Source organism: Gigantopelta aegis, chromosome 8 (assembly GCF_016097555.1).
Source record: "Gigantopelta aegis isolate Gae_Host chromosome 8, Gae_host_genome, whole genome shotgun sequence".
NCBI classification, from domain to species: Eukaryota; Metazoa; Mollusca; class Gastropoda; order Neomphalida; family Peltospiridae; genus Gigantopelta; species Gigantopelta aegis.
Window position 1 is genome coordinate 74066510 of NC_054706.1, and position 25780 is coordinate 74092289.

The 25780-nt window shown below is 36.1% G+C and overlaps 1 protein-coding gene across 6 annotated transcripts in view; it reads left to right on the plus strand.

Moving 5' to 3' along the window:
- Positions 1–20112, plus strand: part of LOC121378956 (protein ADP-ribosylarginine hydrolase-like) — a 28317-nt gene extending 8205 nt beyond the window's left edge. For 5 of the 6 annotated variants that reach the window (XM_041507361.1, XM_041507363.1, XM_041507365.1 and 2 more), the window contains exons 2-11: positions 739–913; positions 1508–1561; positions 3101–3202; positions 5093–5168; positions 10632–10688; positions 11171–11292; positions 12111–12216; positions 13074–13247; positions 15885–15935; positions 18642–19138. In XM_041507361.1, coding sequence (XP_041363295.1) covers positions 739–913; positions 1508–1561; positions 3101–3202; positions 5093–5168; positions 10632–10688; positions 11171–11292; positions 12111–12216; positions 13074–13247; positions 15885–15935; positions 18642–18930 — 1206 coding nt within the window. In that variant the 3' untranslated portion in view covers positions 18931–19138. Of the gene's footprint in view, positions 1–738; positions 914–1507; positions 1562–3100; positions 3203–5092; positions 5169–10631; positions 10689–11170; positions 11293–12110; positions 12217–13073; positions 13248–15884; positions 15936–18641; positions 19139–19279 lie in introns of those variants that run through there. The other variant, XM_041507362.1, reaches the window with a different exon arrangement.
- Positions 20113–25780: the final 5668 nt, after the last annotated feature.

Genomic DNA, 25780 nt, shown 5'->3' on the forward strand with positions numbered 1-25780 from the left:
TATTAGGGGAGAGGTTAAATGACAAATAGTTGGAGAGAGTCTGAAAAGAAGTGTCCAATCACAGGCATCGTCTGGTACAAGTTAGTCGTTTGTCAAGCTATGACAGTCACAAAACTTAATGTTATTTTGTCTGACACAAAATTAAGTATTTCTGTGTTGAAGCATTTCAATGCATTACATTTTAAAATGCATATTTAAAATAGTTTTTTTGACTATGCACATGCTAATAAAACTATTGCTAGAATGCCTTAGCATTTTCCCAGAACAAGGAGTTTCCCATATATGTATTAATTTTTCCCAAGCACGCTCAAGGAGAGAAAGCGAGTACGAGGGGTATAAAACAATTTCCAAACAAGTTTCATAAATTTTGTATGGTATTCTCACGAATGGTATAATTTATTTATTGTCCACAAACAGTGTTTTATAACAAACATTAAATATGATTATAATCGCTTCACTATATATGCAAATATCATTCACTGATGTCAATTACAGTGACACTTAATGATGTCAATATCATAGCCACAACTGTTGCAAGCTTGCAACTGCGATAACAACTACAGTGATGTCAAAAGTGTGCTGTAGAAGTTTTCAATGTATTATCAGGACCATGCCATAAAGATAATGTGTGAAAATACTATATTTATGTAACCATTTATTGTAGACCATATGGGTAATAAATATGTATATGTAATATCATAGGATGTCTTTAAACAAACATTCCTTTCCTTTTTAAAGCACATTTCAATGGCAAGTGATCGGCTGTCAGAACGCTACAGGGCGGCTATGGTGCTCAGTGGTGTTGGTGATGCATTAGGATACAAGAACGGTTCATGGGAGTTTTGTGGTTCAGGAAAAACAATCCATGACGAATTAAGACAGCTTGGTGGCCTCCAAAAGCTCAAGGTTTGTTGTAAGTATCCATTTTGAAGTTATGTTCTACGGTTTGTGGTAAATCCAATCAATGTCAAAATCAGCAGGTCTTCACCAAGTTGTATGTGTGAAAATTTGACTTTACAAACACTTTGTAGAATAAGTTTTAGTGTCTGAGAATGTCTTAAATATCTGTGTTGATATTTCTATTATGTGTAATAAATATCTGTGTTGATATTTGTGTCATGTCCAATAAAAATCTGTATTGAGATTTCTATAATGTCTAATAAATATTTGTGTTGATATTTCGCAAGTCTCTGTATTTGTTTTTACATTTCTCTAGTGTGTGATAAATGTCTATGTGTGTATTTCTCTAGTGTGATAAATGTCTGTGTTTGTATTTCTCTAGTGTATAATTAATATCTGTGTGTGTATTTCTGTAGTGTATGATAAATGTCTATGTGTGTATTTCTCTAGTGTGTGATAAATGTCTGTGTTTGTATTTCTCTAGTGTGTAATTAATATATGTGTGTGTATTTCTGTAGTGTGTAATAAATGTCTGTGTTTGTATTTCGTTTCATAAAATCAGTATGACACACTGTATAATAATCTCAATGTGTGTGTATTTCTGCAGTGCCAGACTGGAGGATCAGTGATGACACAGTGATGCATCTCGCTACAGGAGACGGTAAAACATTCAGTCAGGTTTCCTTTCAGTATAGTTGAACCAAGAACCCATGGCCTCCTATTGGCAGTGCCTAGCTTGTGGGAATTCCCACATTAATTAGCAATCCCACCCAGAGGCTTGTGGGTTCCTGGATCGTGATTCATCAGTGGAAGTTCAGTCTCGGTACATGTAGATATTTGAAAGAATTTAAAAATTAAATGTTTAACAGTTATTGTACATGTTCAGGAAATTATTTTGTGTGGACTGTAAATCATTTAGACAGTAATAGCTAGCATGTGCATATCTTTTTTCTCCCATCCCTAGCTATGCAAAACAAACCCATACATGACGTCAGCCCATACAAAATAAATCTATCTTGTATAGGCTATGACATTGTTGCATTTAACATGGGGAGTATTACGTCATTGTTAGTATATGTGTTGGTGAGCTGAGGTAATCAAGCAACAGTTTCAGATCGTATTTTGTTAATAAAACCTTCATTATAAAAGCTATCTTGTTAATTTGTACTGTTAAATCATATTTAACACATGAAACAAACGTGGCAAATATGATAGTGTTTTTTATTTATGACAAAATGGTCAAATGAAGATGTTAGTTCTTTAGCCATATTTATCTGTTCATCTAAAATAATAGTTTATTGAATGAATGAGAAAAACAAGACTCCATCATATATGCGGTCATGTGGGATAGAAAAAGTACACCCTCGGCAAGCTTCGTCCCGGGTTAGGGGCGGGACGTAGCCCAGTAGCTTGATGCGTGGTCGATCTAGGATCGATCCCCGTTGGTGGTCCCATTGGGCTATTTCTCATTCCAGTCAGTGCTCCACAACTGGTGTAACAAAGGCCATGGGTTGTGCTATCCTGTCTTTGGGATGGTGCATATAAAAGATCCCTTGCTGCTAATCAAAAAGAGTAGCCCATGAAGTGGTGAGAGCCGGTTTCCACTCTCAATATTTGTGTGGTCCTTAAACATGTCTGACCGTAAACAAAATGTGTTGAGTGTGTCGTTAAATAAAACATTTCTTTTCTTTTTTATTCGTCCCGAGTCGAACTATCTAACACTTCAGGTGTACTTTTACTATCCCACATCTGATGGAGTCTTATAATCTGATATAGGCTATCATAAATACCAATTAAAACAGGTAGTATTTTGCTGTTTGGTCTATATCATGTCTCTGTTTTGTTTTGGGGGCGGAATTTAGCTGCTCAGTCGGTTGAGTGCTCACTTGAGGTGCTTGTGTCGCAGGATTGAACCACCACAGTGGATCCATTCAACTGATTGGGTTTTTTCTCTTTCCAACCAGTGCACAATAACTGGTCAAAGGCTGTGGTATGTGCTTTCCTGTCTGTGGGAAAGTGCATATAAAAGATCCCTTGCAGCATTAAGAAAAATGTAGCGGGTTTTCTCTGTTGACTACAAGTCAGAATTACCAAATGTTTGACATCCTGTAGCCAATGATTAATTAATCAATGTGCTCAAGTGGTGTCGTTAAACAAAATAAACTTGTATTTTGTTTTGTTTACACTCTTTGCATTACAGCCTTGGTTACATCTAGTGGTGAAGAAAACATGGAGACTCTGTTTGCTGCTATTGCCCAAAACTATATAGCGTGCCTGAAGGATATGGGTGGACGAGCACCAGGTGAGTCAAGAGAATTACTTAAAATTCATGTGACGATGCTTAAAGGAGAAGCATAACTGACTTACAGTCCGTCCCATCCTTGTACAAAAAAGGTTTTGGTAAATAATTTCAGTTTGGTTTGATGTAAGAAGAAAAGTAAAAGTGTTTTGGAAATAATAAAAAAAAAAAAAAATTTGTGTCCAATTTTGAAAACAATCAGCTCAGAAATAAATAACTTGTAGTAAATTCCATAGCATGAAAAAAGGCTTTCAGACCTCCATGAAAATTATGAAATTCAGTTTTTAAAATGACAGTAGGTATTGAAATAGTGTTTGCTGAAACCTTTTGTCTAGAAATATAAAGGGCTTTCAATAAGTTACAGTCTGACTTACTTTTGACTAAACATTTTCAAGGGTATTTTTAATATGGTCAACATTGTTCTAATTTTGCTATCTTGACTTGATAGAATGTTTTATCTTGAGAACCTAAAAGGACTTCAACTGCAGTTATGACATCATTGATGGAACCAAATTTTACTCCCCTAACTTGCTTACGGTTTGGGGAAAATGAATAAGGAAGCAGCTTGAATCCACATTCAGTTGCTGAAGAATGAGAACTGAGCTTTGTGAACTGGCAATTAGTCATGATCTATCTGCAACTTACCAGATCAATTTCTTCTTATATCATGATGCAACCGTTTCAACTTTACTGCACAGTAATGTGGTGCCTTTATTAACATTTCTCCTGAATCACAGACAATTTAAGCACTGAAGTTTTTTCCACAAGATTTCTTTGGAAGAGATCATTTGAATCCATGTGATTAAACCCAAGTTTTCATTTTGCTAAATGATTTGACTTCAGAATAATTTTAGAAAATATCATGCATTCAACATTTTTGACGTTTTCAACATTTACTACTGTTTTTAGACATCCTGACTGTTGGACATCTTCAGTGATTCTTCTACATTTAAAAACCCCACTTTTCCACCACATCACATAAAGATACTCTCTTGTATATCAATTGTATTTTCATTGATTTGATTTGCTCGAGAGTCGTATCTTTGAGAAGATATTTGATAACTTTTCTCACCTTAATGACAACAATAAGTGAAAAAATAAAAACGATGATAAGATACATTGCTTTAAAATGATTGATAAAAATGAAGCTTGATTTCTAATAATTAATGTGTTATCTTCGATAACCGGCGTTGTTTGAAGTGTAGACTTGTCCCTCATATAGAAATATCAAGTTCTTTGTTATGTGTACACCAACCTGCATTGTGTAAGGTGTAGACCTGTCCCTGATATAGAAATATCAAGTTCTTTGTTATGTGCACACCAACCTGCATTGTGTGAGGTGTAGACTTGTCCCTCATATAGCAATTTTAAGTTCTTTGTTATGTGCACACCAACCTGCATTGTGTGAGGTGTAGACTTGTCCCTCATATAGAAATATCAAGTTCTTTGTTATGTGCACACCAACCTGCATTGTGTCAGGTGTAGACTTGTCCCTCATATAGAAATATCAAGTTCTTTATGTGCACACCATCCTGCATTGTGTGAGGTGTAGACTTGTCCCTCAAATAGAAATATCAAGTTCTTTGTTATGTGCACACCAACCTGCATTGTGTGAGGTGTAGACTTGTCCCTCATATAGAAATATCAAGTTCTTTATGTGCACACCAACCTGCATTGTGTGAGGTGTAGACTTGTCCCTCAAATAGAAATATCAAGTTCTTTGTTATGTGCACACCAGCCTGCATTGTGTGAAGTGTAGACTTGTCCCTCATATAGAAATATCAAGTTCTTTATGTGCACACCAACCTGCATTGTGTGAGGTGTAGACTTGTCCCTCACATAGAAATATCAAGTTCTTTGTTATGTGCACACCATCATTGCTTTTCTTTGTAGGTGCTACATGTATGTCTGGTGCTCGAATGCTTCAGCCATTAGCAGAGAAAGGTTATCAGATCCCTTATAATAAAAGGTACACGATTAAAATTTCTTTTTTATTATTGATTCTAGAATTGCTTAAAAATTTTTTGTTTAAGGATATGATGAATACTCATTGATATGAATACCGTATTGTTCCTATTTGTAGCGCCCCCTCTAATATAAGCGCCTCCTATGATCACGAGAAATGTATCATGAAACGGTACCCGTAAAATAGTAAAACTGGCTTACCTGACTGCCGACTTGCAATGATTATAATCGGTAAACAAATAAAATCCAAACAGGTGAAGCACTACGACACAAGTATGGGCGAACAGTATGTCACACATGTCGTTTATCAAATGTATGTCGCTGTTATCTCCACGCAGAATGAACGCACGACACTCCGTTAACAATCTAATTAAAATTAGCTCCCCTATTACATGTGGATCTAACACCAGCCAGTTGGAGCTCATGTTCACCAATCAAAACCTTACTTGCAGAATCCTGCCAGTGATTTAAATATAATTTGAAAACATTCCGAATTATCCTGAGGGTATACGACATGTTTCGTGTGAATTACGAATGCCTTAAAACATGTTTTATTTTATAAAATAAATAATTTGTAATGTAAAACTGAAGACTGATTTATTTTATTTTTTTTATAAATAAAGGAATAAATAATTTTTAATGTAAAATTGAAGACTGATAAACCACCCCGTACGTATTGGTATGGTTCGCTGTACTGCGGCCACTAAAATAGACTCGCCCGATATTTTTAGAATTTGTATGCTCCCAAATAACGTTATAAAAGGCGAAGTGTGATTGGTCAATATTTAAATTATTATTTACAGACGAAATGTTACCTGGACATTGGGGACTACGCAGTGTTGTTAGTTTTAAATCACTGGCAGGATTCTGCAAGTAAGGTTTTGATTGGTGGACATGAGCTCCAACTGGAGCTAATTTTAATTAGATTGCTCCGTTAACGCTGTTCAAAACCGGAAGTACAAACATACCGGTAGGTATTTACACCGACACCGTAACACCGTTTAAAAAATGGGTAAATGATAACTTTAACTAAACTGCAAACTGCAAACTGGAGTCAAATGTCAACAATTTAACTTTAACTAAACTTAAAACTGGAGACAAATGACAATAATTTGTGTACACAGTGACAACGTGCACAGTACCATGTATTTCGATAAATCAGCTGACGATGTACGGTACGCTACGTCATTTCAACAAGAAAACGTCACTGGTGGAGTGACTCGGCGGCAAAGCTTTTGATGTCTCAGCGAGCCAGACGCATTGGCAGTTTGATACGAGGATTTTTCACACGTATTACGAAACATGTTCTAGTACTCTAATTAGCGCGCCCCCTTTGTGTTTTGCATTGTGCCCGGGCGCTACAAATAGGAACAATACGATATTCATTTTTATTAAAAGAAAAATGTTGCAAAACGCAATCACATTATCTGTATGGTTCATACCATACATACGTCTGATGCCATATAACTGAACTTTAGGTTTTTTTCTTAAAGAGGGACTTTCTTCTGAGATACTTAATAAATGTATTTACTAGTATATTGCGGTTCTTTTCTTTTTTAAAAGAAGTTCCCAAACTATAAATGTTTTGTTTTTAATCTGTTGTTAAAAATATGTTTATATTACCCAGTACCCACTGGTTGTTTTAATCATTAGCTTATTTACTCGTTTGTGTATGTTTTATCTTTGTCTTACAGACGTGGTGGATGTGTTGCTGCCATTAACTGTTTGTGTGTTTATTCATCTTTCTTACAGAGGTGGTGGATGTGGTGCTGCCATTAACTGTTTGTGTGTTTATTCATCTTTCTTACAGAGGTGGTGGATGTGGTGTTGTCATTAACTGTTTGTGTGTTTATTCATCTTTCTTAAAGAGGTGGTGGATGTGGTGCTTCCATTAACTGTTTGTGTGTTTATTCATCTTTCTTACAGACATGGTGATGTGGTGCTGTCATTAACTGTTTGTGTGTTTATTCATCTTTCTTACACAGGTGGTGGATGTGGTGCTGCCATTAACTGTGTGTGTGTTTATTCATCTTTTTACAGAGGTGGGGGATGTGGTACTGCCATTAACTGTTTGTGTGTTTATTCATCTTTCTTACAGATGTGGATGTGGTGCTGTCATTAACTGTTTGTGTGTTTATTCATCTTTCTTACAGATGTGGTGGATATGGTGCTGTCATTAACTGTTTGTGTGTTTATTCACCTTTCTTACAGATGTGGTGGATGTGGTGCTGTCATTAACTGTTTGTGTGTTTATTCATCTTCTTACAGATGTGGTGGATGTGGTGCTGCCATTAACTGTTTGTGTGTTTATTCACCTTTCTTACAGAGGTGGTGGATGTGATGCTGTCATTAACTGTTTGTGTGTTTATTCATCTTTCTTACAGATATGGTGGATGTGGTGCTGTCATTAACTGTTTGTGTGTTTTTCATCTTTCTTCCAGACATGGTGGATGTGGTGCTGCCATTAACTGTTTGTGTGTTTATTCATCTTTCTTACAGAGGTGGTGGATGTGGTGCTGTCATTAACTGTTTGTGTGTTTATTCATCTTTCTTACAGAGGTGGTGGATGTGGTGCTGCCATTAACTGTTTGTGTGTTTATTCATCTTCTTACAGATATGGTGGATGTGATGCTGTCATTAACTGTTTGTGTGTTTATTCATCTTGTTTCTTACAGATGTGGTGGATGTGGTACTGCCATTAATTGTTTGTGTGTTTATTCATCTTGTTTCTTACAGATGTGGTGGATATGGTGCTGTCATTAACTGTTTGTGTGTTTATTCACCTTTCTTACAGATGTGGTGGATGTGGTGCTGTCATTAACTGTTTGTGTGTTTATTCATCTTTCTTACAGATGTGGTGGATGTGGTGCTGTCATTAACTGTTTGTGTGTTTATTCATCTTTCTTACAGATGTGGTGGATGTGGTGCTGTCATTAACTGTTTGTGTGTTTATTCATCTTCTTACAGATGTGGTGGATGTGGTGCTGTCATTAACTGTTTGTGTGTTTATTCATCTTCTTACAGATGTGGTGGATGTGGTGCTGCCATTAACTGTTTGTGTGTTTATTCATCTTTCTTACAGATATGGTGGATGTGGTGCTGCCATTAACTGTTTGTGTGTTTATTCATCTTCTTACAGATGTGGTGGATGTGGTGCTGTCATTAACTGTTTGTGTGTTTATTCATCTTTCTTACAGATGTGGTGGATGTGGTGCTGTCATTAACTGTTTGTGTGTTTATTCATCTTTTTACAGAGGTGGTGGATGTGGTGCTGTCATTAACTGTTTGTGTGTTTATTCATCTTTCTTACAGAGGTGGTGGATGTGGTGCTGTCATTAACTGTTTGTGTGTTTATTCATCTTCTTACAGATGTGGTGGATGTGGTGCTGTCATTAACTGTTTGTGTGTTTATTCATCTTTCTTACAAATATGGTGGATGTGGTGCTGTCATTAACTGTTTGTGTGTTTTTCATCTTTCTTCCAGACATGGTGGATGTGGTGCTGCCATTAACTGTTTGTGTGTTTATTCATCTTCTTACAGATATGGTGGATGTGGTGCTGTCATTAACTGTTTGTGTGTTTATTCATCTTTCTTACAGAGGTGGTGGATGTGGTGCTGTCATTAACTGTTTGTGTGTTTATTCATCTTTCTTACAGAGGTGGTGGATGTGGTGCTGTCATTAACTGTTTGTGTGTTTATTCATCTTCTTACAGATATGGTGGATGTGATACTGTCATTAACTGTTTGTGTGTTTATTCATCTTGTTTCTTACAGATGTGGTGGATGTGGTGCTGCCATTAACTGTTTTTGTGTTTATTCATCTTTTTACAGATGTGGTGGATGTGGTGCTGCCATTAACTGTGTGTTTATTCATCTTCTTTCAGAGGTGGTGGATGTGGTGCTGCCTTTAACTGTTTATGTGTTTATTCATTGTTTCTTACAGATGTGGTGGATGTGGTGCTGCCATTAACTGTTTGTGTGTTTATTCATCTTCTTTCTCACAGATGTGGTGGATGTGGTGCTGCAATTAACTGTTTGTGTGTTTATTCATCTTTTTTACAGACATGGTGGATGTGGTGCTGCCATTAACTGTTTGTGTGTTTATTCATCTTTCTTACAGAGGTGGTGGATGTGGTACTGCCATTAACTGTTTGCGTGTTTATTCATCTTTGTTACAGATGTGGTGGATGTGGTGCTGTCATTAACTGTTTGTGTGTTTATTCATCTTCTTTCTTACAGATGTGGTGGATGTGGTGCTGTCATTAACTGTTTGCGTGTTTATTCATCTTTCTTACAGATGTGGTGGATGTGGTACTGCCATTAACTGTTTGCGTGTTTATTCATCTTTCTTACAGATGTGGTGGATGTGGTGCTGTCATTAACTGTTTGTGTGTTTATTCATCTTTCTTACAGATGTGGTGGATGTGGTGCTGTCATTAACTGTTTGTGTGTTTATTCATCTTTCTTACAGATGTGGTGGATGTGGTGCTGTCATTAACTGTTTGTGTGTTTATTTTTCTTTCTTATAGGTGTGGTGGATGTGGTGCTGTCATTAACTGTTTGTGTGTTTATTCATCTTCTTTCTTACAGAGGTGGTGGATGTGGTGCTGTCATTAATTGTTTGTGTGTTGATTCATCTTCTTACAGATGTGGTGGATGTGGTGCTGCCATTAACTTTATGTGTTTATTCATCTTTCTTACAGAGGTGGTGGATGTGGTGCTGCCATTAACTGTTTGTGTGTTTATTCATCTTTCTTACAGAGGTGGTGGATGTGGTGCTGTCATTAACTGTTTGTGTGTTTATTCATCTTGTTTGTTACAGAGGTGGTGGATGTGGTGCTCCCATTAACTGTTTGTGTGTTTATTCATCTTTCTTACAGAGGTGGTGGATGTGGTACTGTCATTAACTCTTTGCGTGTTTATTCATCTTGTTTTTTACAGAGGTGGTGGATGTGGTGCTGTCATTAACTGTTTGTGTGTTTATTCATCTTTCTTACAGAGGTGGTGGATGTGGTGCTGCCATTAACTGTTTGTGTGTTTATTCATCTTCTTTACAGAGGTGGTGGATGTGGTGCTGTCATTAACTCTTTGCGTGTTTATTCATCTTGTTTCTTACAGATGTGGTGGATGTGGTGCTGCCATTAACTGTTTGTGTGTTTATTCATCTTTTTTACAGAGGTGGTGGATGTGGTGCTGCCATTAACTGTTTGTGTGTTTATTCATCTTTCTTACAGAGGTGGTGGATGTGGTGCTGCCATTAACTGTTTGTGTGTTTATTCATCTTTCTTACAGATGTGGTGGATGTGGTGCTGCCATTAACTGTTTGCATGTTTATTGATCTTTCTTACAAAGGTGGTGGATGTGGTGCTGTCATTAACTGTTTGCATGTTTATTGATCTTTCTTACAAAGGTGGTGGATGTATTGCTGACATTAATTGTTTGTGTGTTTATTCATCTTTCTTACAGCGGTGGTGGATGTGGTGCTGCCATGAGGTCCATGTGTATTGGTCTGCGCTATGCCAGGTTAGGGTCACATTGTATTGAAAATATTTGTGTTCTGGTTACAAATAAAATTGCTGACATTATTCATTGATAATAATTAGCCTATTTCAAGCATCTATTTTTACTCCATGATATAATTTTAACATTTATGTCACTGGTAGATTTTTATTTATTACTAAATAGAAATTGTTTTTGTTTGCCAGTCAATATTATTATATCTGATACCTTCACAGGTTACTAAACAAGCTTATATTCCTTTATACGGCATGAGCTTTAGCAAGCAACTAATGCAACCTATATAAACAGAATATATTCACTACCATTACATATTAGGGTCATATGAAATGGTAGTGAATATATATTCTATTTATTACTCAAAAATGAGCAAATTCACTGATGTTAAATGACAGTTAATGATGTCCTAACATGTTACATTCCAGTGAGACATATCACTTTGATAAAAACAATATTTTAAATTATATGTCACCTTTATTAACTTTCAGGCCTGAAGATGTGGATGATTTGATTGCTGTGTCTGTGGAGAGTGGACGGATGACTCACCATCACCCAACAGGATACCTGGGATCTCTGGCGTCTGCTCTTTTCACAGCGTACGCCATACAAGGCAAGTCTGGACATCACTTCTCCTTTGTATATATATAGACACAAACAAGAAACTGTATTCACCTGTCATATGAGCGACTGTGTGTTCAGCTGCAGTTAGGCGCCTCCCTACAAGTAGTTTGGTCCAGCTCATCTGTCTTCAGCAGTGATCCATAGTCTAGCCTCTACCCTTTGATAATCCAGCTTGGGTGACCCATAGTTATCCATATTAGTCTAGCCTCGAACCTTTGACAATCCAGCATGGGTGACCCACAGTGATCCATATTAGTCTAGCCTCTACCCTTTGATAATCCAGCTTGGGTGACCCACAGTGATCCATATTAGTCTAGCCTCTACCCTTTGACAATCCAGCTTGGGTGACCCACAGTGATCCATATTAGTCTAGCCTCTAACCTTGACAATCCAGCTTGGGTGACCCACAGTGTTCCATATTAGTCTAGTCTCTAACCTTTGACTAATCCAGCACAAGTCTATTTGTTGACAGTATTATTGAAATCAATACAATGTACAACTAGACAAAAGCTGACTTTAATTTATATACGATGCCGATGATTTTGTACTTGATATTTAGGGTCAAACTAAGAGGTCGGCTTATTCAAGGAGTCGGCTAATACACAGCAATAAATGGTAAGTACACAGAATCTGCTGAGCCTTCATTTAACAAATATGGTCTTTTTTTACTGCAATACATGTGGAAAGGGTTCTTTAGTTTGAAAGTATACCAGTATGCAGTTAGCCAAAATCTGCAATTAACCAAAATATGCAATTAACCAAAATATGCAATTAAATTAGAACCCTGTGGTTGTTGTTTGTTTTCAGGAAAGCCACCCAGAGAGTGGGGGTATGGTTTGATGTCCATATTACCTAAAGCACTGAAGTATGTGAAAAGTACTGGTCATTGTGTCAGGGAAAATGAATGTGACTGGTTAGTTTGTCTACATTATTTTATATGAAGTACACAGCATGTCACAGCAGTAGTAAAGTTACTTGGGATATTATTTCTGGTATAACACACCTGTAGGATCTTGAGGATACAAGTATATGGTTTTTTGTCCTCTATATAAATACAGGTTAAAATCTGGCTTGTCTGCCCGCCCCCCCCCCCCCCCCATTAGAAATTATGCCCCCCCCCCTCACTTCAAATATCATTCCTATGAGCCTGTATAGGTAGTACTAAACCAAATAACTTCTGCCTGGGTCAAAGTTCGAGGTGCATTGAACTTTTGATAGAGAGGTGAACACCACAAGTCCTGTGATTGGTTATAAATGTTAGTGTGTTAATTGGTTGTAAAAAATATTAGTTTTATCTGGGCTAAAAATGTATGCAATTTTATTTCATCTAGTACCAATGTGTCAGGTAGCCTTGTGCTTGGAACATGTTTGGGGTACCTGTAAGAAAAAGTACTCAAATTTTGTGCGAAACTAGGGGTGTTGTAAAAACACCTGGTTACACCGAAAATGAGCCATGAAAGGTACTATTTTCTGCAGTTAATACTTTGAGGTAGGGTTTGTTGTACTGATATTAATGGGTCGTAGTTTGGTTGATATATTGCATGTAGTGTTTTTAAACACAAACGTTAACATGGCCACCTATGTGATTTTAATTGGTATAGTCCAACCTATAGTACTGAAAAAGGCAAAAGGGAGGGTGCACCTTTAAAAAAAACAATGTTGGGATATTTTTATATTTGTAAAAAGTATTTGTAAAGGTGGTTCTTATCAGTGACAGGAAGTTGTATGTGGATTATGTTTGACTCTGTAACCCTTTACTTTTATAAACAGGTCTTATTTCACAACACAATGGGAGAAGTACCTTGCTAAACGAGAAATAACATCAGGTAAAACTGAACCAAAGTTTCCAAAGAATTATGATGTCGATGCTCGTGATGAGTTCTACAGATCTGTCAGTTATGGAGGATGGGGCGGAGCTAATGGCCACGATGCACCAATGATAGCGTTTGTTTATTTATTCATTTGTTTTATGATAACTATTTAGGGGATAATATCACTGTGTTTCGTTGTTAACTATAAGGATTTATCACAAAATGTGATATTATCTCTATTCTAATACTATACCTATTACAAGTATTTGTAAGACATTTTATGGTGTTTTTATTAAAGAAATCCCACAAATATTAAAAACCTAATTATCTATTCTCCTTACTATATTCAATGCGTGTAGTAAGTAAAAGTATGACGTAATATTTTTTTTAATTCTCTTCAAATGACGTCACTGACTTAGGAGCGAACCAAATGGCAAATTTATCAGTATTGTAGTCTGTCTTTTGAGCATGATTTATTGTAATACAGGATACACTATAAGAAATATTTTTGTTTGCTTTTAATTTCTGTTGCAAGACATATGGATATGATTGGACTTTACATTTGTGAGTGGTATTTCAACCTCATATTGAATTATTTCGAGGAATTCGTCTGGTTTAATTTTGTACAAAAACCACATTGATGGGGTAGGTCTGCCAGTTTATACCTGTTGCTAACATATTTTCACTTAAAGTTTTTATAAATACATAAAATAATAAGCATGTACTAAAGGGCAAGTATTATTTTGAAACGTTTTTCAAAATTGTGTCATATTTTAAAGCAGTTAGCCTAATGTTTAAACAAAATCAAGTCATTTCCATCTTTTCTTTATCCATTTTATTGTCACAAAAAGTATGTTCTAAACAAAAATAAGGTACTTCAGATTGTGATATAATTATTTCTGATGAACCTGCTTGCATCCTTTTGAGAACACAAACTCGAAGAACAAACCACGAGACACATGCTGGTGACTGCTGCGATCGATCAGTGACCGGACCTTACTTGGAGTGGGTGGGTGCACATTCATTGCTGCTAACGAAGTGTTAAAAGTTACAATGGCAAGAAATAATAAAACAATAATAACAATAACATCATTTTCATTTGAATTTAGTAATTGTTTTGAAAATTATTTATATCGACATTTAAATTTAATGGAAGACGCAGAATTAATATACTAAGGAAAACACCACACATGAAGCTAATTGACGGCATATGAACAAGTTCTCAGAATTTTGTTATTGTGATAAATACTAGTTGCCCATGACAGCGTACATCTATCGTCCGATTTATCACGAAAATTAACCATTGGGAAAAAAAATTCTTATATGAAAGTTGTATTAGAATAAAAATTAATCCACAAAGGACTGAAGATAATATGTAATAGACAACATGCAGTTAGGAAATTCTTCATTTTTTAATAAATGACATATTTTGACATCTCATGGCATCAGATACATAGGGGTATTTTAATTTCAAAATTTAACTGCCTTTATTTATCACTATCAGTGCTAGAAAACAAAAATACATTTGTTTGTTGTCTTCAAGCTAAAATTTAATTAGCCATGATAGAAAGTGCTGAATGGACATGTCACCTGACAAAGTTACCATAGGGTGTCTAATATACCAAAAAATATGTTTCTATTTTTAGAAAAAAACACACCCCAAAATTCACATTACTACTTTTAAGTCTTATACGTTATCGGTATGTTTGGAAAAGAGTAGCCTATGTGTTGTTTCTTCTTTCAAACTCTAGAGCATGTATCACAGTGTTCAACATATCATTGGCGAAACAAATTACAGTGTTGTTAAATGGGCATCACTGTATATGTTACTGTGACAGTCTTTTACTTGTATATATTAAAATTTTAAACATTATTTTCTAACTACAGTCAAATTTCGTAATCTCGACCTCTGTCTGTAAACTCGAGTACCCAACATATCTTGAGGTCCTATGCCGGGCCTGGCAATTTTCCTATGTAATGTTATGAAGTTAAACACTGTTATCTCGAGCATGCTAATCTCGAGTACGAGGCTCATCTCGATCATATTTTGGTGTCCCTAGGTGCACTTTCTCGTTTTTTCTCAAAGTATATAAAACAATTACATGTAAAACTACTCCTTTTTTACTTTAAAGCCACAGTCGCAAAGCAATCAAAGGCCACATCGAGAAGTGATTGGTTGGCACATTTTGGTATACTTGGTAACTATGTCAGCATGAAGAAATTCAGACACAAAACGGGTCATTTTAAAATACAAAAACTGCTACACTGTTTAGTTTCGTTATATTTGCAAACATAAATTTATAGTTGAGATTATTTTCATCATCAAACTATTATATTAGGTCCGGTCCCTTCAACATCGAAATAACAAAGTTTGACTGTATGTGATATTTGTCTGGTCTGGTCTGAGGGTTTAATGCGCACATTCATCACAATCTATTGTAGTACACAGGACAGGAAAGGGTTTGGGACGGGTGGAGAGACCACCCATACTGGGAAGTGCAAAACAGCACCAGCAACCTGACCAGGGTCGATAGCAGGCGGGGACACTTGTGGTGTTATTGAATTTTGAATGTCCTGTAGGATTAAGTCCAAAATGTAAAAGATTGCACAGTTCTCGTGAGGTAATTTGACGCATAATTTGAAACGGTTCATTGAAAAGAAATGGAGCTATTTGAGTAATGTTGACTCAGTTTGCTCAATTGTTGCTCATAGTGATATTTGTTATGTGTTTATGAATATATCCAGACTCATGTGATGTTTTTTCCTTCAGGTATGACACCATCTTGTCAGCTGGAAAAGATTGGGATGAGTTGTGTAGCAGGTACAATACAGAATTCATTTCATTAGTGGTTTACAGATTTCATTTCATTGGCAGCTATCACCTCCATAATAACTATAGTTTGTAATAATACAGATTTCATTTCATTGGTGGTTGTGACCTCCATGATGACTACAGTTTACAATAATATAGACTTCATTTCATTGCTGGTTGTCACTTCCATGATGACTACAGTTTACAATAATATAGACTTCATTTCATTGCTGGTTGTCACCTCCATGATGACTACAGTTTACAATAATATAGACTTCATTTCATTGCTGGTTGTCACCTCCATGATGACTACAGTTTACAATAATATAGACTTCATTTCATTGGTGGTTGTCACCTCCATGATGACTACAGTTTACAATAATATAGACTTCATTTCATTGGTGGTTGTGACCTCCATGATGACTACAGTTTATAATAATATAGACTTCATTTCATTGCTGGTTGTGACCTCTGTGATGGCAACAGGTTATGATAATACAAACTTCATTTTAATTGTGGTTGTGACCTCTGTGATAACTAGTTTACAATAATATAGACTTCATTTCATTGGTGGTTGTGGCCAGTTTACAATAATATAGACTTAATTTCATTGGTGGTTGTGACCTCTGTGATGGCAATAGTTTACAATAATATAGATTTAATTTCATTGGTGGTATCTGCATCTGTGTGTTAGTCTGACCGGCCTCGGTGGTGTCATGGTTAGGCCATCGGTCTATAGCCTGGTAGGTACTGCGTTTGGATCCCAGTCGAGGCATGGGATTTTTAATCAGATACCGACTCCAAACCCTGAGTGAGTGCTCCGCAAGGCTCAATGGGTAGGTGTAAACCACTTGCACTGACCAGTGTTCCATAACTGGTTCAACAAAGGCCATGGTTTGTGCTATCCTGCCTGTGGGAAGCGTAAATAAAAGATCCATTGCTGCCTGTCATAAAAGAGTAGCCTATGTGGTGACAGCGGGTTACCTCTAATAAAACAGTGTCAGAATGACCATATGACCAATAGCCAATGATAAAATAAAAATCAATGTGCTCTAGTGGCATTGTTAAATAAGAGCCTTATGTGTTGGAAAGATGCATACCCGGACCACCAACACATACTGACACTTTAACAAATGAAAAACGTGTAATTTTAGAATTAATAAAAAACCATGATTATTCCTGCTAACTGGGGGCAGCCATTTTGTTTCGTTTTTGTGACATCCGGTGGTATAGCTTGGGGCGAAATGACGTCAGCTCCGTCGAACTCCTCTTAAGCACAGTGTAAACACTCTAATTTACGACAAGGCACCTTCGCTTTCACCAACCTGACTTGTAAAACAACATAAATGACTTGATAGTATAATAAACTATTTAACTAAATATATTTCAATTTCCATCAACAACGAAATGGAGTTATAGTATTTTTCTTTTTAAAAAATCCAAAGAAAAAATGCTTATTATTAGACCTATTGGTAGGATACGTTCGAGCAAAAACTACCACTCACAATACCCAAGTGATAATTTTCTTTTCTTTGGGACTACGTAATTGGTCAGTTTTGTGATTTTAGATGGGAAAGTCTACTTAATCAAGGGTTTTACAGAATTACTTACAGTACTAAAGTGATAATGTCCATTACGATTTTGAGGGGCGTCCGCACGGCTATCAAACGATACCTTGTGATCTTAATAAAAGAGGTACGTCTTTTTAGTGTGTCTAGACACAGTGTCTGGGGACTGTCTAAATATACACCTGCCACGGTAGGAAAAGACCAATTAACCAAGAACACACTTCGATTATTATTTCAGTACGTGGGTTAATTTATGTACAAAACATAATAGTTATTTCAACACTTTGACAATGGTGGCTTATTTTGTATTGAAAAATAATATATGTACTTGTTGCCGGCTTACTGGGATGGATATTATTACAGAACATTGCGATGCATCCGCAAAAATCAGGTATGTTTTGTTTCTACAGTTCGAAGACTAATTCCTGACGTGACACGTTAGGTATTACGTAACCACCAGCTCGCCAGAGGGCGTATGCACTGGGATGGTACAAAATGGCTTCGCCCATTATATATAATAGCCATCACATTTAAGCGTTTTATTAATTAACTATACGATTATACTTATTGATATTAAACAATAATATGCGTTATATATCGTTGAATATGCATACCAGGCGAAATGCCTTAATTGTCCTTTCCTTTAAATAAAACAAACTTTACTTTACTGTATGTTAGTCTGTCCATTTCTCTGCTTCACCATCTGGTTTTGGACTTTTTTTTCTCAATGTTTAGAGTATATGGAGTTAGAATTGTATACATACATTTATCATGTAGAGTTTTGTATCAAGTTTGATATTCATGGGGTTTTGTCCATTTTAGACTAGAGTTATGGGCCTTGAACTTAGGACACATGCAGGTTTGTTGGTCCTGTACAGGGGACATGTATTGCTTTAGCAGTACTCTCAGAATGCTTGTTGCTGATCAGTGCTGTGGTAACTGTGGGTTTCTTCTCTCGCTCTCTGTACCAAGTACATGTTAAACACTATGTGATCAGTTGTCGTAATTTTATCCTTGGGGTTTCTGCTACTGTTGGTAGTACGTGTATTCTACAAAAGACTGTTAATGTAACTAGCTGTTTGAGCATGTGTACCTGTATTCTGATACAAGTTTTGTTTCCAATGTATTTATGTACATTATTTTCCAGGGCCATGTTTCATTGTGGAGACAGTGACAGTACTGGTGTGATAGCAGCCTGTTGTTATGGAGCTATGTATGGTTTCCATGGTGTCCATAAATGCAATTATGAGGTCTGTACAAAACATAACTGTTCTTCCACCAGGCCCATAGGAATGATCATCTTCAGTGTAGTTGGGGAACAACCTGTAGTAGTGGTGGTGGTGGTGGTGGTCATCGTGGTGGGGGCAAAAGTCTATAGTGGAGGGGGTACAAGCCACATTTTTGTCTTTATATATATATATGGGCCTGTCCAATAGTTTGACACATGTAACATGTCTTGTTTTCTTTTCTTGCTGTTGATATTATTATTCATGTCTATATAATTCATATATGGAAATTCATATATGGAAATAAATGATTGATTTTATATGAAAGAATTGAAAGTAGTAATATGGTGTACCTAAACTCAGTCCTGAAATATAATGAATTCAAGGACTATTATAAACTAAAAATGTTATTAAATGTATTAACTACAACAAAATATATTAAAATATCTTTACTTTCAATGTCTTAAGAAGATGGAATATGGGCTAAGACTGCAGTGTGTTGCTGATAACATAAATGTATTAAAACTGTTTTAATAAATTAAATGATTTCTTTATTTAGAAAGTTGAATACAGAGACAGGCTTCAGTGTGTTGCTGATGGACTTCTGGACTTGGCTTATCCAAATGAGAGGACAAAGAATTTAGTTCAGTTGACCACAAATTAACTCCAGTTTAACAGAAAGAAAGATCCAGTTCAACAGAAAGAAACTGAATTTGAACTCAAAGAAAGTTTAGTTGAACACAAAGAAACTGCAGCTCAACAGAAAGAAACTTCAGTTGAACAGAAAGAAATTCCAGTTGAACAGAGGGTCTGGTTTTGAGGGGATTCTGGTTTACAGAGGGTCCGGTTTTGAGAGGTTTCACTGTATACATATATGCCAGCGCTCGGGGCAAGGCAAGTATTGCACCCCCTAACCATTGGACCGTTAGAACTCCCCGAGTCCTTCCCACCAGTCCAGAATTTTGCACCCAGGGCAACCGCCCCGGTGGCCCTGCCCACGCTACACCACTGTATATATGATAATAATAATAGAAGAATACACATTGTACATTTTTACTGTTTGTAGAATAAGGGAATAAAAATACTACATATACTAGTACGTCTAGCTTTAACATATTGACATTTATATTAGAATGATCCATGTGTTTTCATATTTAGCGTACAATTTATATTATGTTTAGTTGAATATTTATTCTGTTTTAAAAGTAAATGCCAGACATAATTGTACAACCTTTTTTTGTGTAAATGGTGTTTTTATTATTATTATTTTATTTTTTTACAATTCATAATTTTAATGCGTGTTTGAAAATGTACAATTTATTGCATAATGTATACACCATTTATTGTTATTCATTTACATTTCATGAATAAAGACCTGGTGATTCATAAAAACTTTTTAAAGTTGAATAGTAGAAAAGTATACAATAATAAACATTATTTTACACAAAACCAGTATATTGTGGCGTCTATTGGTTTCACTTTTGTATATGGCTTGTGCGTGGTACAAAAGGTAATGTCAAAACATGCTGTACCATTGAGAAGCTACTCGATATCTGAGCTGTGTATTAAAATCAGTGGTCAATTGGCTAGACTTCTTTTTCTATCGAACCCGTAGCCTGAAGGATAAAATGCACTCCTTTATTTCATCAAGGGTTATCTTTTCTTCTCTTTCTATCGTACCTGTAGCCTGGAGGATAAAATGCACTCCTTTACTTCATCAAGGGTTATCTTTTCTTCTTTTTCTATCGAACCCGTAGCCTGAAGGATAAAATGCACTCCTTTACTTCATCAAGGGTTATCTTTTCTTCTTTTTCTATCGAACCTGTAGCCTGGAGGATAAAATGCACTCCTTTACTTCATCAAGGGTTATCTTTTCTTCTTTTTCTATCGAACCTGTAGCCTGGAGGATAAAATGCACTCCTTTACTTCATCAAGGGTTATCTTTTCTTCTTTTTCTATCGAACCTGTAGCCTGGAGGATAAAATGCACTCCTTTACTTCATCAAGGTGCACTCCTTTACTTCATCAAGGGTTATCTTTTCTTCTTTTTCTATCGAACCCGTAGCCTGAAGGATAAAATGCACTCCTTTACTTCATCAAGGGTTATCTTTTCTTCTTTTTCTATCGAACCTGTAGCCTGGAGGATAAAATGCACTCCTTTACTTCATCAAGGGTTATCAAACCTGTAGCCTGGAGGATAAAATGCACTCCTTTACTTCATCAAGGGTTATCTTTTCTTCTTTTTCTATCAAACCTGTAGCCTGGAGGATAAAATGCACTCCTTTACTTCATCAAGGGTTATCTTTTCCCCAACATTTTGAGATTTCCTTTTTTAAAGTCTCATGACTGCAACGCTTTGGAATATTCAATATGGGACTCCCTCTTTCTCTCTACAACCATCAACAGTGGCTATACAAACAAGTTCACGTTAAAAGAACATAATATAAAAATGTTCAAATGATTGAGGGTGGATAACTGAAAAACCCTATGGGCTGTGGTACAAGATTGTAGCCAATAGATAATTCAGCAGACGTTGAGCAACTTGTAAATGGTACACATTCGTTTGTATATCAAAGATCCCCTGCTGCTAATGGGGGGAAAATGTAGGGTTTATTTTCCTCTGTTGTCACAATGATGAAATGTTTGATACTAGTAGATGATGATTATAAACCAATGGTGTCATTACACAAATCAAACTTTGGAAGGGCCAATTCATAATCTTCAGATTTGGGGGTGGAGAGGGGAAGGGTGGAGTGGTGCCGACCTACTCATGATGGTCCACCTAGAGTGAGTTTTAATGGCTCACGGACTTCTTTCTTTCTCACAAACAACTAATCATTTACAGGCATATTGTCAGACCACGGACCTAATTATTGGCCCAACAACCTGAAAATATATTCATTTGATTTGTTCCTATAAGTACATAACCACATATTGATATTTTGTATAAATAATTGAATTATGGCATCATTCTATAATGTAATAATGAACAAGTGAAATACATGATACTCCCATCAAAAGTAGGTTGCTGTGACCTAGTTATAGTACAGGACACACTGTCATTCCAAGTTGTACTTGCATGCAAGGTTTTATGATCCTACATGGGTCAATCTTAATTGGATACAACCTTACAATCACCTTGAAATAAATAGATAAAGGAAATCCGGAATATTGCTACAACAGAGTCAGATTCAAATATATAAATTAATAATCAACAAAAATTGTTTTGAAAGCAATTTATTTGCAATTCATCTGTATGGTGGCACATAATATATGTAAGTGTTCAACTGGCAGTTACAAGCATAAACAATTACAGGAAGCTGAACCTCACAAAATGGTTTGTATCGTTTTCAATAATGATTTACAAATTTGAGACATTTGCCAGCATTCATTGCCAACATAATTTAATAGAAGGGAAAAAAACTGAAAAAACTGAAATAATTTTATGATTCAAAAGTGAAGCCAAAAATACTAATATCTGCATTTTTTAAACCATCATTAACAGAGTTTTAAATAATCACAATACAGCAGGATAAACAAGAAAACAAAGTCTCGCATTAAAGTTTTCTCTAATGGCAATTTGATGCAAACAAAAATCACCATTTACACATAATCATAGTCATAGAATAATGGTAATTTGAAAATATATATGTATTTAAAAAAAAAAAAAAAAGACGACCAAGCCTGGAGTTTGGGAACAAAAGCAGTTCCAGAAATGAACTCGTAATACAACTATAACAGTTTTTGTACAGATTTTGTTCCTTTCTTTTTTAAATTTGACTTTCCATAAATATGTTGAATCAATTCCATTTAATTCAATTATTAACACTCCCATCCAAACTGACAGCAGCGAAGACCCTCCACGCCCTTCTTCAACAAGATGAAAAAAAAGGTAACAGTCAAAGATATGCCATATTTAATTTGTTCCAGACATATATTGCTACTCAGTCTACATAAATATACTACTGGTACAATGAATGTGGTGTGCGCACATGTGGGAAACCGTGTTAATTTAATCCACCCCTCTCAATGCCAATTAAGAAAAGAATATATAATGGGTGTCCAGTTGTACAAAAGAATGTATGAATACATTCAGTTAGTAAATGCAAGACAAGATAAATAGCAATATCAGACACAGATTCAAGCAATTTATCAGGGATGGACAAAATAAAAGATGAATGATTCCTTACTTCCGAAAATTACAAATCTGATCTCGAGAAATAATAATAATTGTTAGTGTGATTAAAATTTAACTAATTTACTTGTAAATATGAGCAAAATCTTGTTTACCCGCATTTACTTTTAGACTGAAAGTGATTAAAAGCCATGATTTTGTTTAACTCAATAGGAAAAGACTGCTAATACTTAATCCATTTAAAATAAAGCCCCACTAGACTATTGGATTGCCTCCCATTTTTACCACCACTGGCATCAATGGAAAATCTGATGTCACATGCAGACATCTGAAAACGAGAGCTGGGCGGTATTGAAATTGGAGGTTCGGTATCGAGGTCGGTATTTTTGGGGCGATTTACCTCGGTATCGGTATTGACATGATACTGATATCAAGCACTGTTTTCGGTATACTCAGCTTTAAATGCATGCCTGTGTTATGGCTCACCCACTAATTTCATCTAAATACAAATAAATTCCATACACAAGGCTATTGTCTGATTTATACCAACCCATATTGCGTTCGTCAGATATATTATTAGTGCTTTCCGGGAAATCTTTTTTCAATACCGAAATTTCAGAAGTTTGAAATTTGTTCTGTATGGTAAATCGGTATTGACATAATACCGATACCAAATGGTATATATGGTATACTGCCCAGCTCTACTGAAAACTTTCCTTTATGCACTGCTTGCACAAATCTAGTTTTACGTAACCCATTTTTTATGTTCACACATTAAATTTAGGACATTTAGATGTTACACAAAAATGAAATGGATTGCCTGAATTTGTTGTTGCATAACCCATAAATGGGTTCACGTAAATGTTTAATTCTGGGTGGCCTGACAAGTATTGATATCGGCTTTATCCTGTTAAAAACAAAGAGTGAATGAGGAATTTCGTCAGTCTTTTACTGTTAACTGTAAAATATAAATGCACATCAACATGCTTCTTTTCTTCCTCCTTATCGACCTCTCGCTCCCTCCGCTCTCTCTCTCTCTCTCTCTCCAAAACATTTTATTTATGGTATAGGGAGGCAGTCCAGAAAAATGAGTTGCATACCCAGGATAGCGTTCTTGAACCATAATTGGATATAAACACAAAAATAAGCTGTATCATCTGACCACAATGGGAAGTATATAATGCACAAAATATGAGCTATTTACAGACCTTATTAACAATAATAACAGAACTGTTCTTCAAAATTTAAATCTTAAGTATTTTTAATGAAAAAAAAGAAATGTTTTATTTAACTCGACACATTTTATTTACGGTTATATGGCGTCAGACATATGGTCAAGGACCACACAGATTTTGAGAGGAAACCCGCTGTCACCACTTCATGGGCTACTCTTTCCGATTAGCAGCAAGGGATCTTTTATTTGCGCTCCCCACAGGCAGGATAGCACAAAACATGGCCTTTGTTGAACCAGTTATGGATCACTGGTCGGTGCATGTGGTTTACACCTACCCATTGAGCCTTGCAGAGCACTCACTCAGGGTTTGGAGTCGGTATCTGGATTAAAAATCCCATGTCTTGACTGGGATCCGAACCCAGTACCTACCAGCCTGTTGACCGATGGCCTAACCACGACGCCACCGAGGCCGGTTTTTTAATGAACATTAAGCATCTTAAAAAGGTCTGTTGAAATCTTTTTCTGCAAAAAGTGTCATCATACTTGAAATTTTTTCTACTTTGTAAATATGAAATGTTAAGACAATTGGACACAACATATAAAAGTTGATGTTTGGGTAATGTCATATGCTTAATATCACATAGCTGATTCTATAGCAATGAAATTTAAAAACAAAAAAAAATTCATTGGAAAAAAAAAATGAATGCAAGTGACAGTAAAAGAATGTCTGCTGAACCATTAAAACATTCTGTTCATTGGTCGGTTCCCTGATTTGCTTATTTTGAAATACCTGAATTGAACAAAGACTGAAATCACAACCAGAAACACGAAAGTAAGGCCAGTCAGTCGTACTTGTGGAATGTGTCATTTGGCAGGTGGTGAAGACTCGCGTCAGAAAACGCTCGACACCTGTACACATAAATACACCTACAGTTTCAGGTCGGTCACCACCGCCAAATTACAAATACAGAGTCAAACCCTGACAAATTTCAACCCTTGATTCTACTCTTCAGAAGATTACCATCATTATAATAAAACATACAAATAACTGCGGGTTTTTCAAAACTTTGATACAATTTTGCAACAACTACTGCCACAATGTCCCTCTAATTTATTAATCACAGTATGTCCAAAAGTACTGATATTTTTCTTAACAAAGTGACAGACCCTAGTTTTTAAACATAACGACATGTTAGTGGAACCGTTCTTGACAATAGAAATCAGACCGTACTTTGATTTTATTGTTTCGACTGGTATTTCTGTACATCTCAACTGATTCTGGTCATCCCGATGTTCGTATAATGACATGAAATGAATTCTTCTTAATTCTAAAAATGCACAAAATCTGAGAAATAAAGTTATGGAGAGGTGCCATAGTCTATTTTTAAGACTGTATATTCCCATTTCAAACTCAAAGACTCTAGTTTCACTCTATTGTAACTTTATCGAGATGTGTTATCATTGGGGGATTAACCAAACTTAGTGTCTCTCCTCACGGGTTCAAACTAGGGTCTGTGACTTTATCGAGATGTGTTACCATTGGGGGATTAACCAAACTTAGTGTCTCTCCTCACGGGTTCAAACTAGGGTCTGTGACTTTATCGAGATGCGTTACCATTGGGGGATTAACCAAACTTAGTGTCTCTCCTCACGGGTTCAAACTAGGGTCTGTGACTTTATCGAGATGTGTTACCATTGGGGGATTAACCAAACTTAGTGTCTCTCCTCACGGGTTCAAACTAGGGTCTGTGA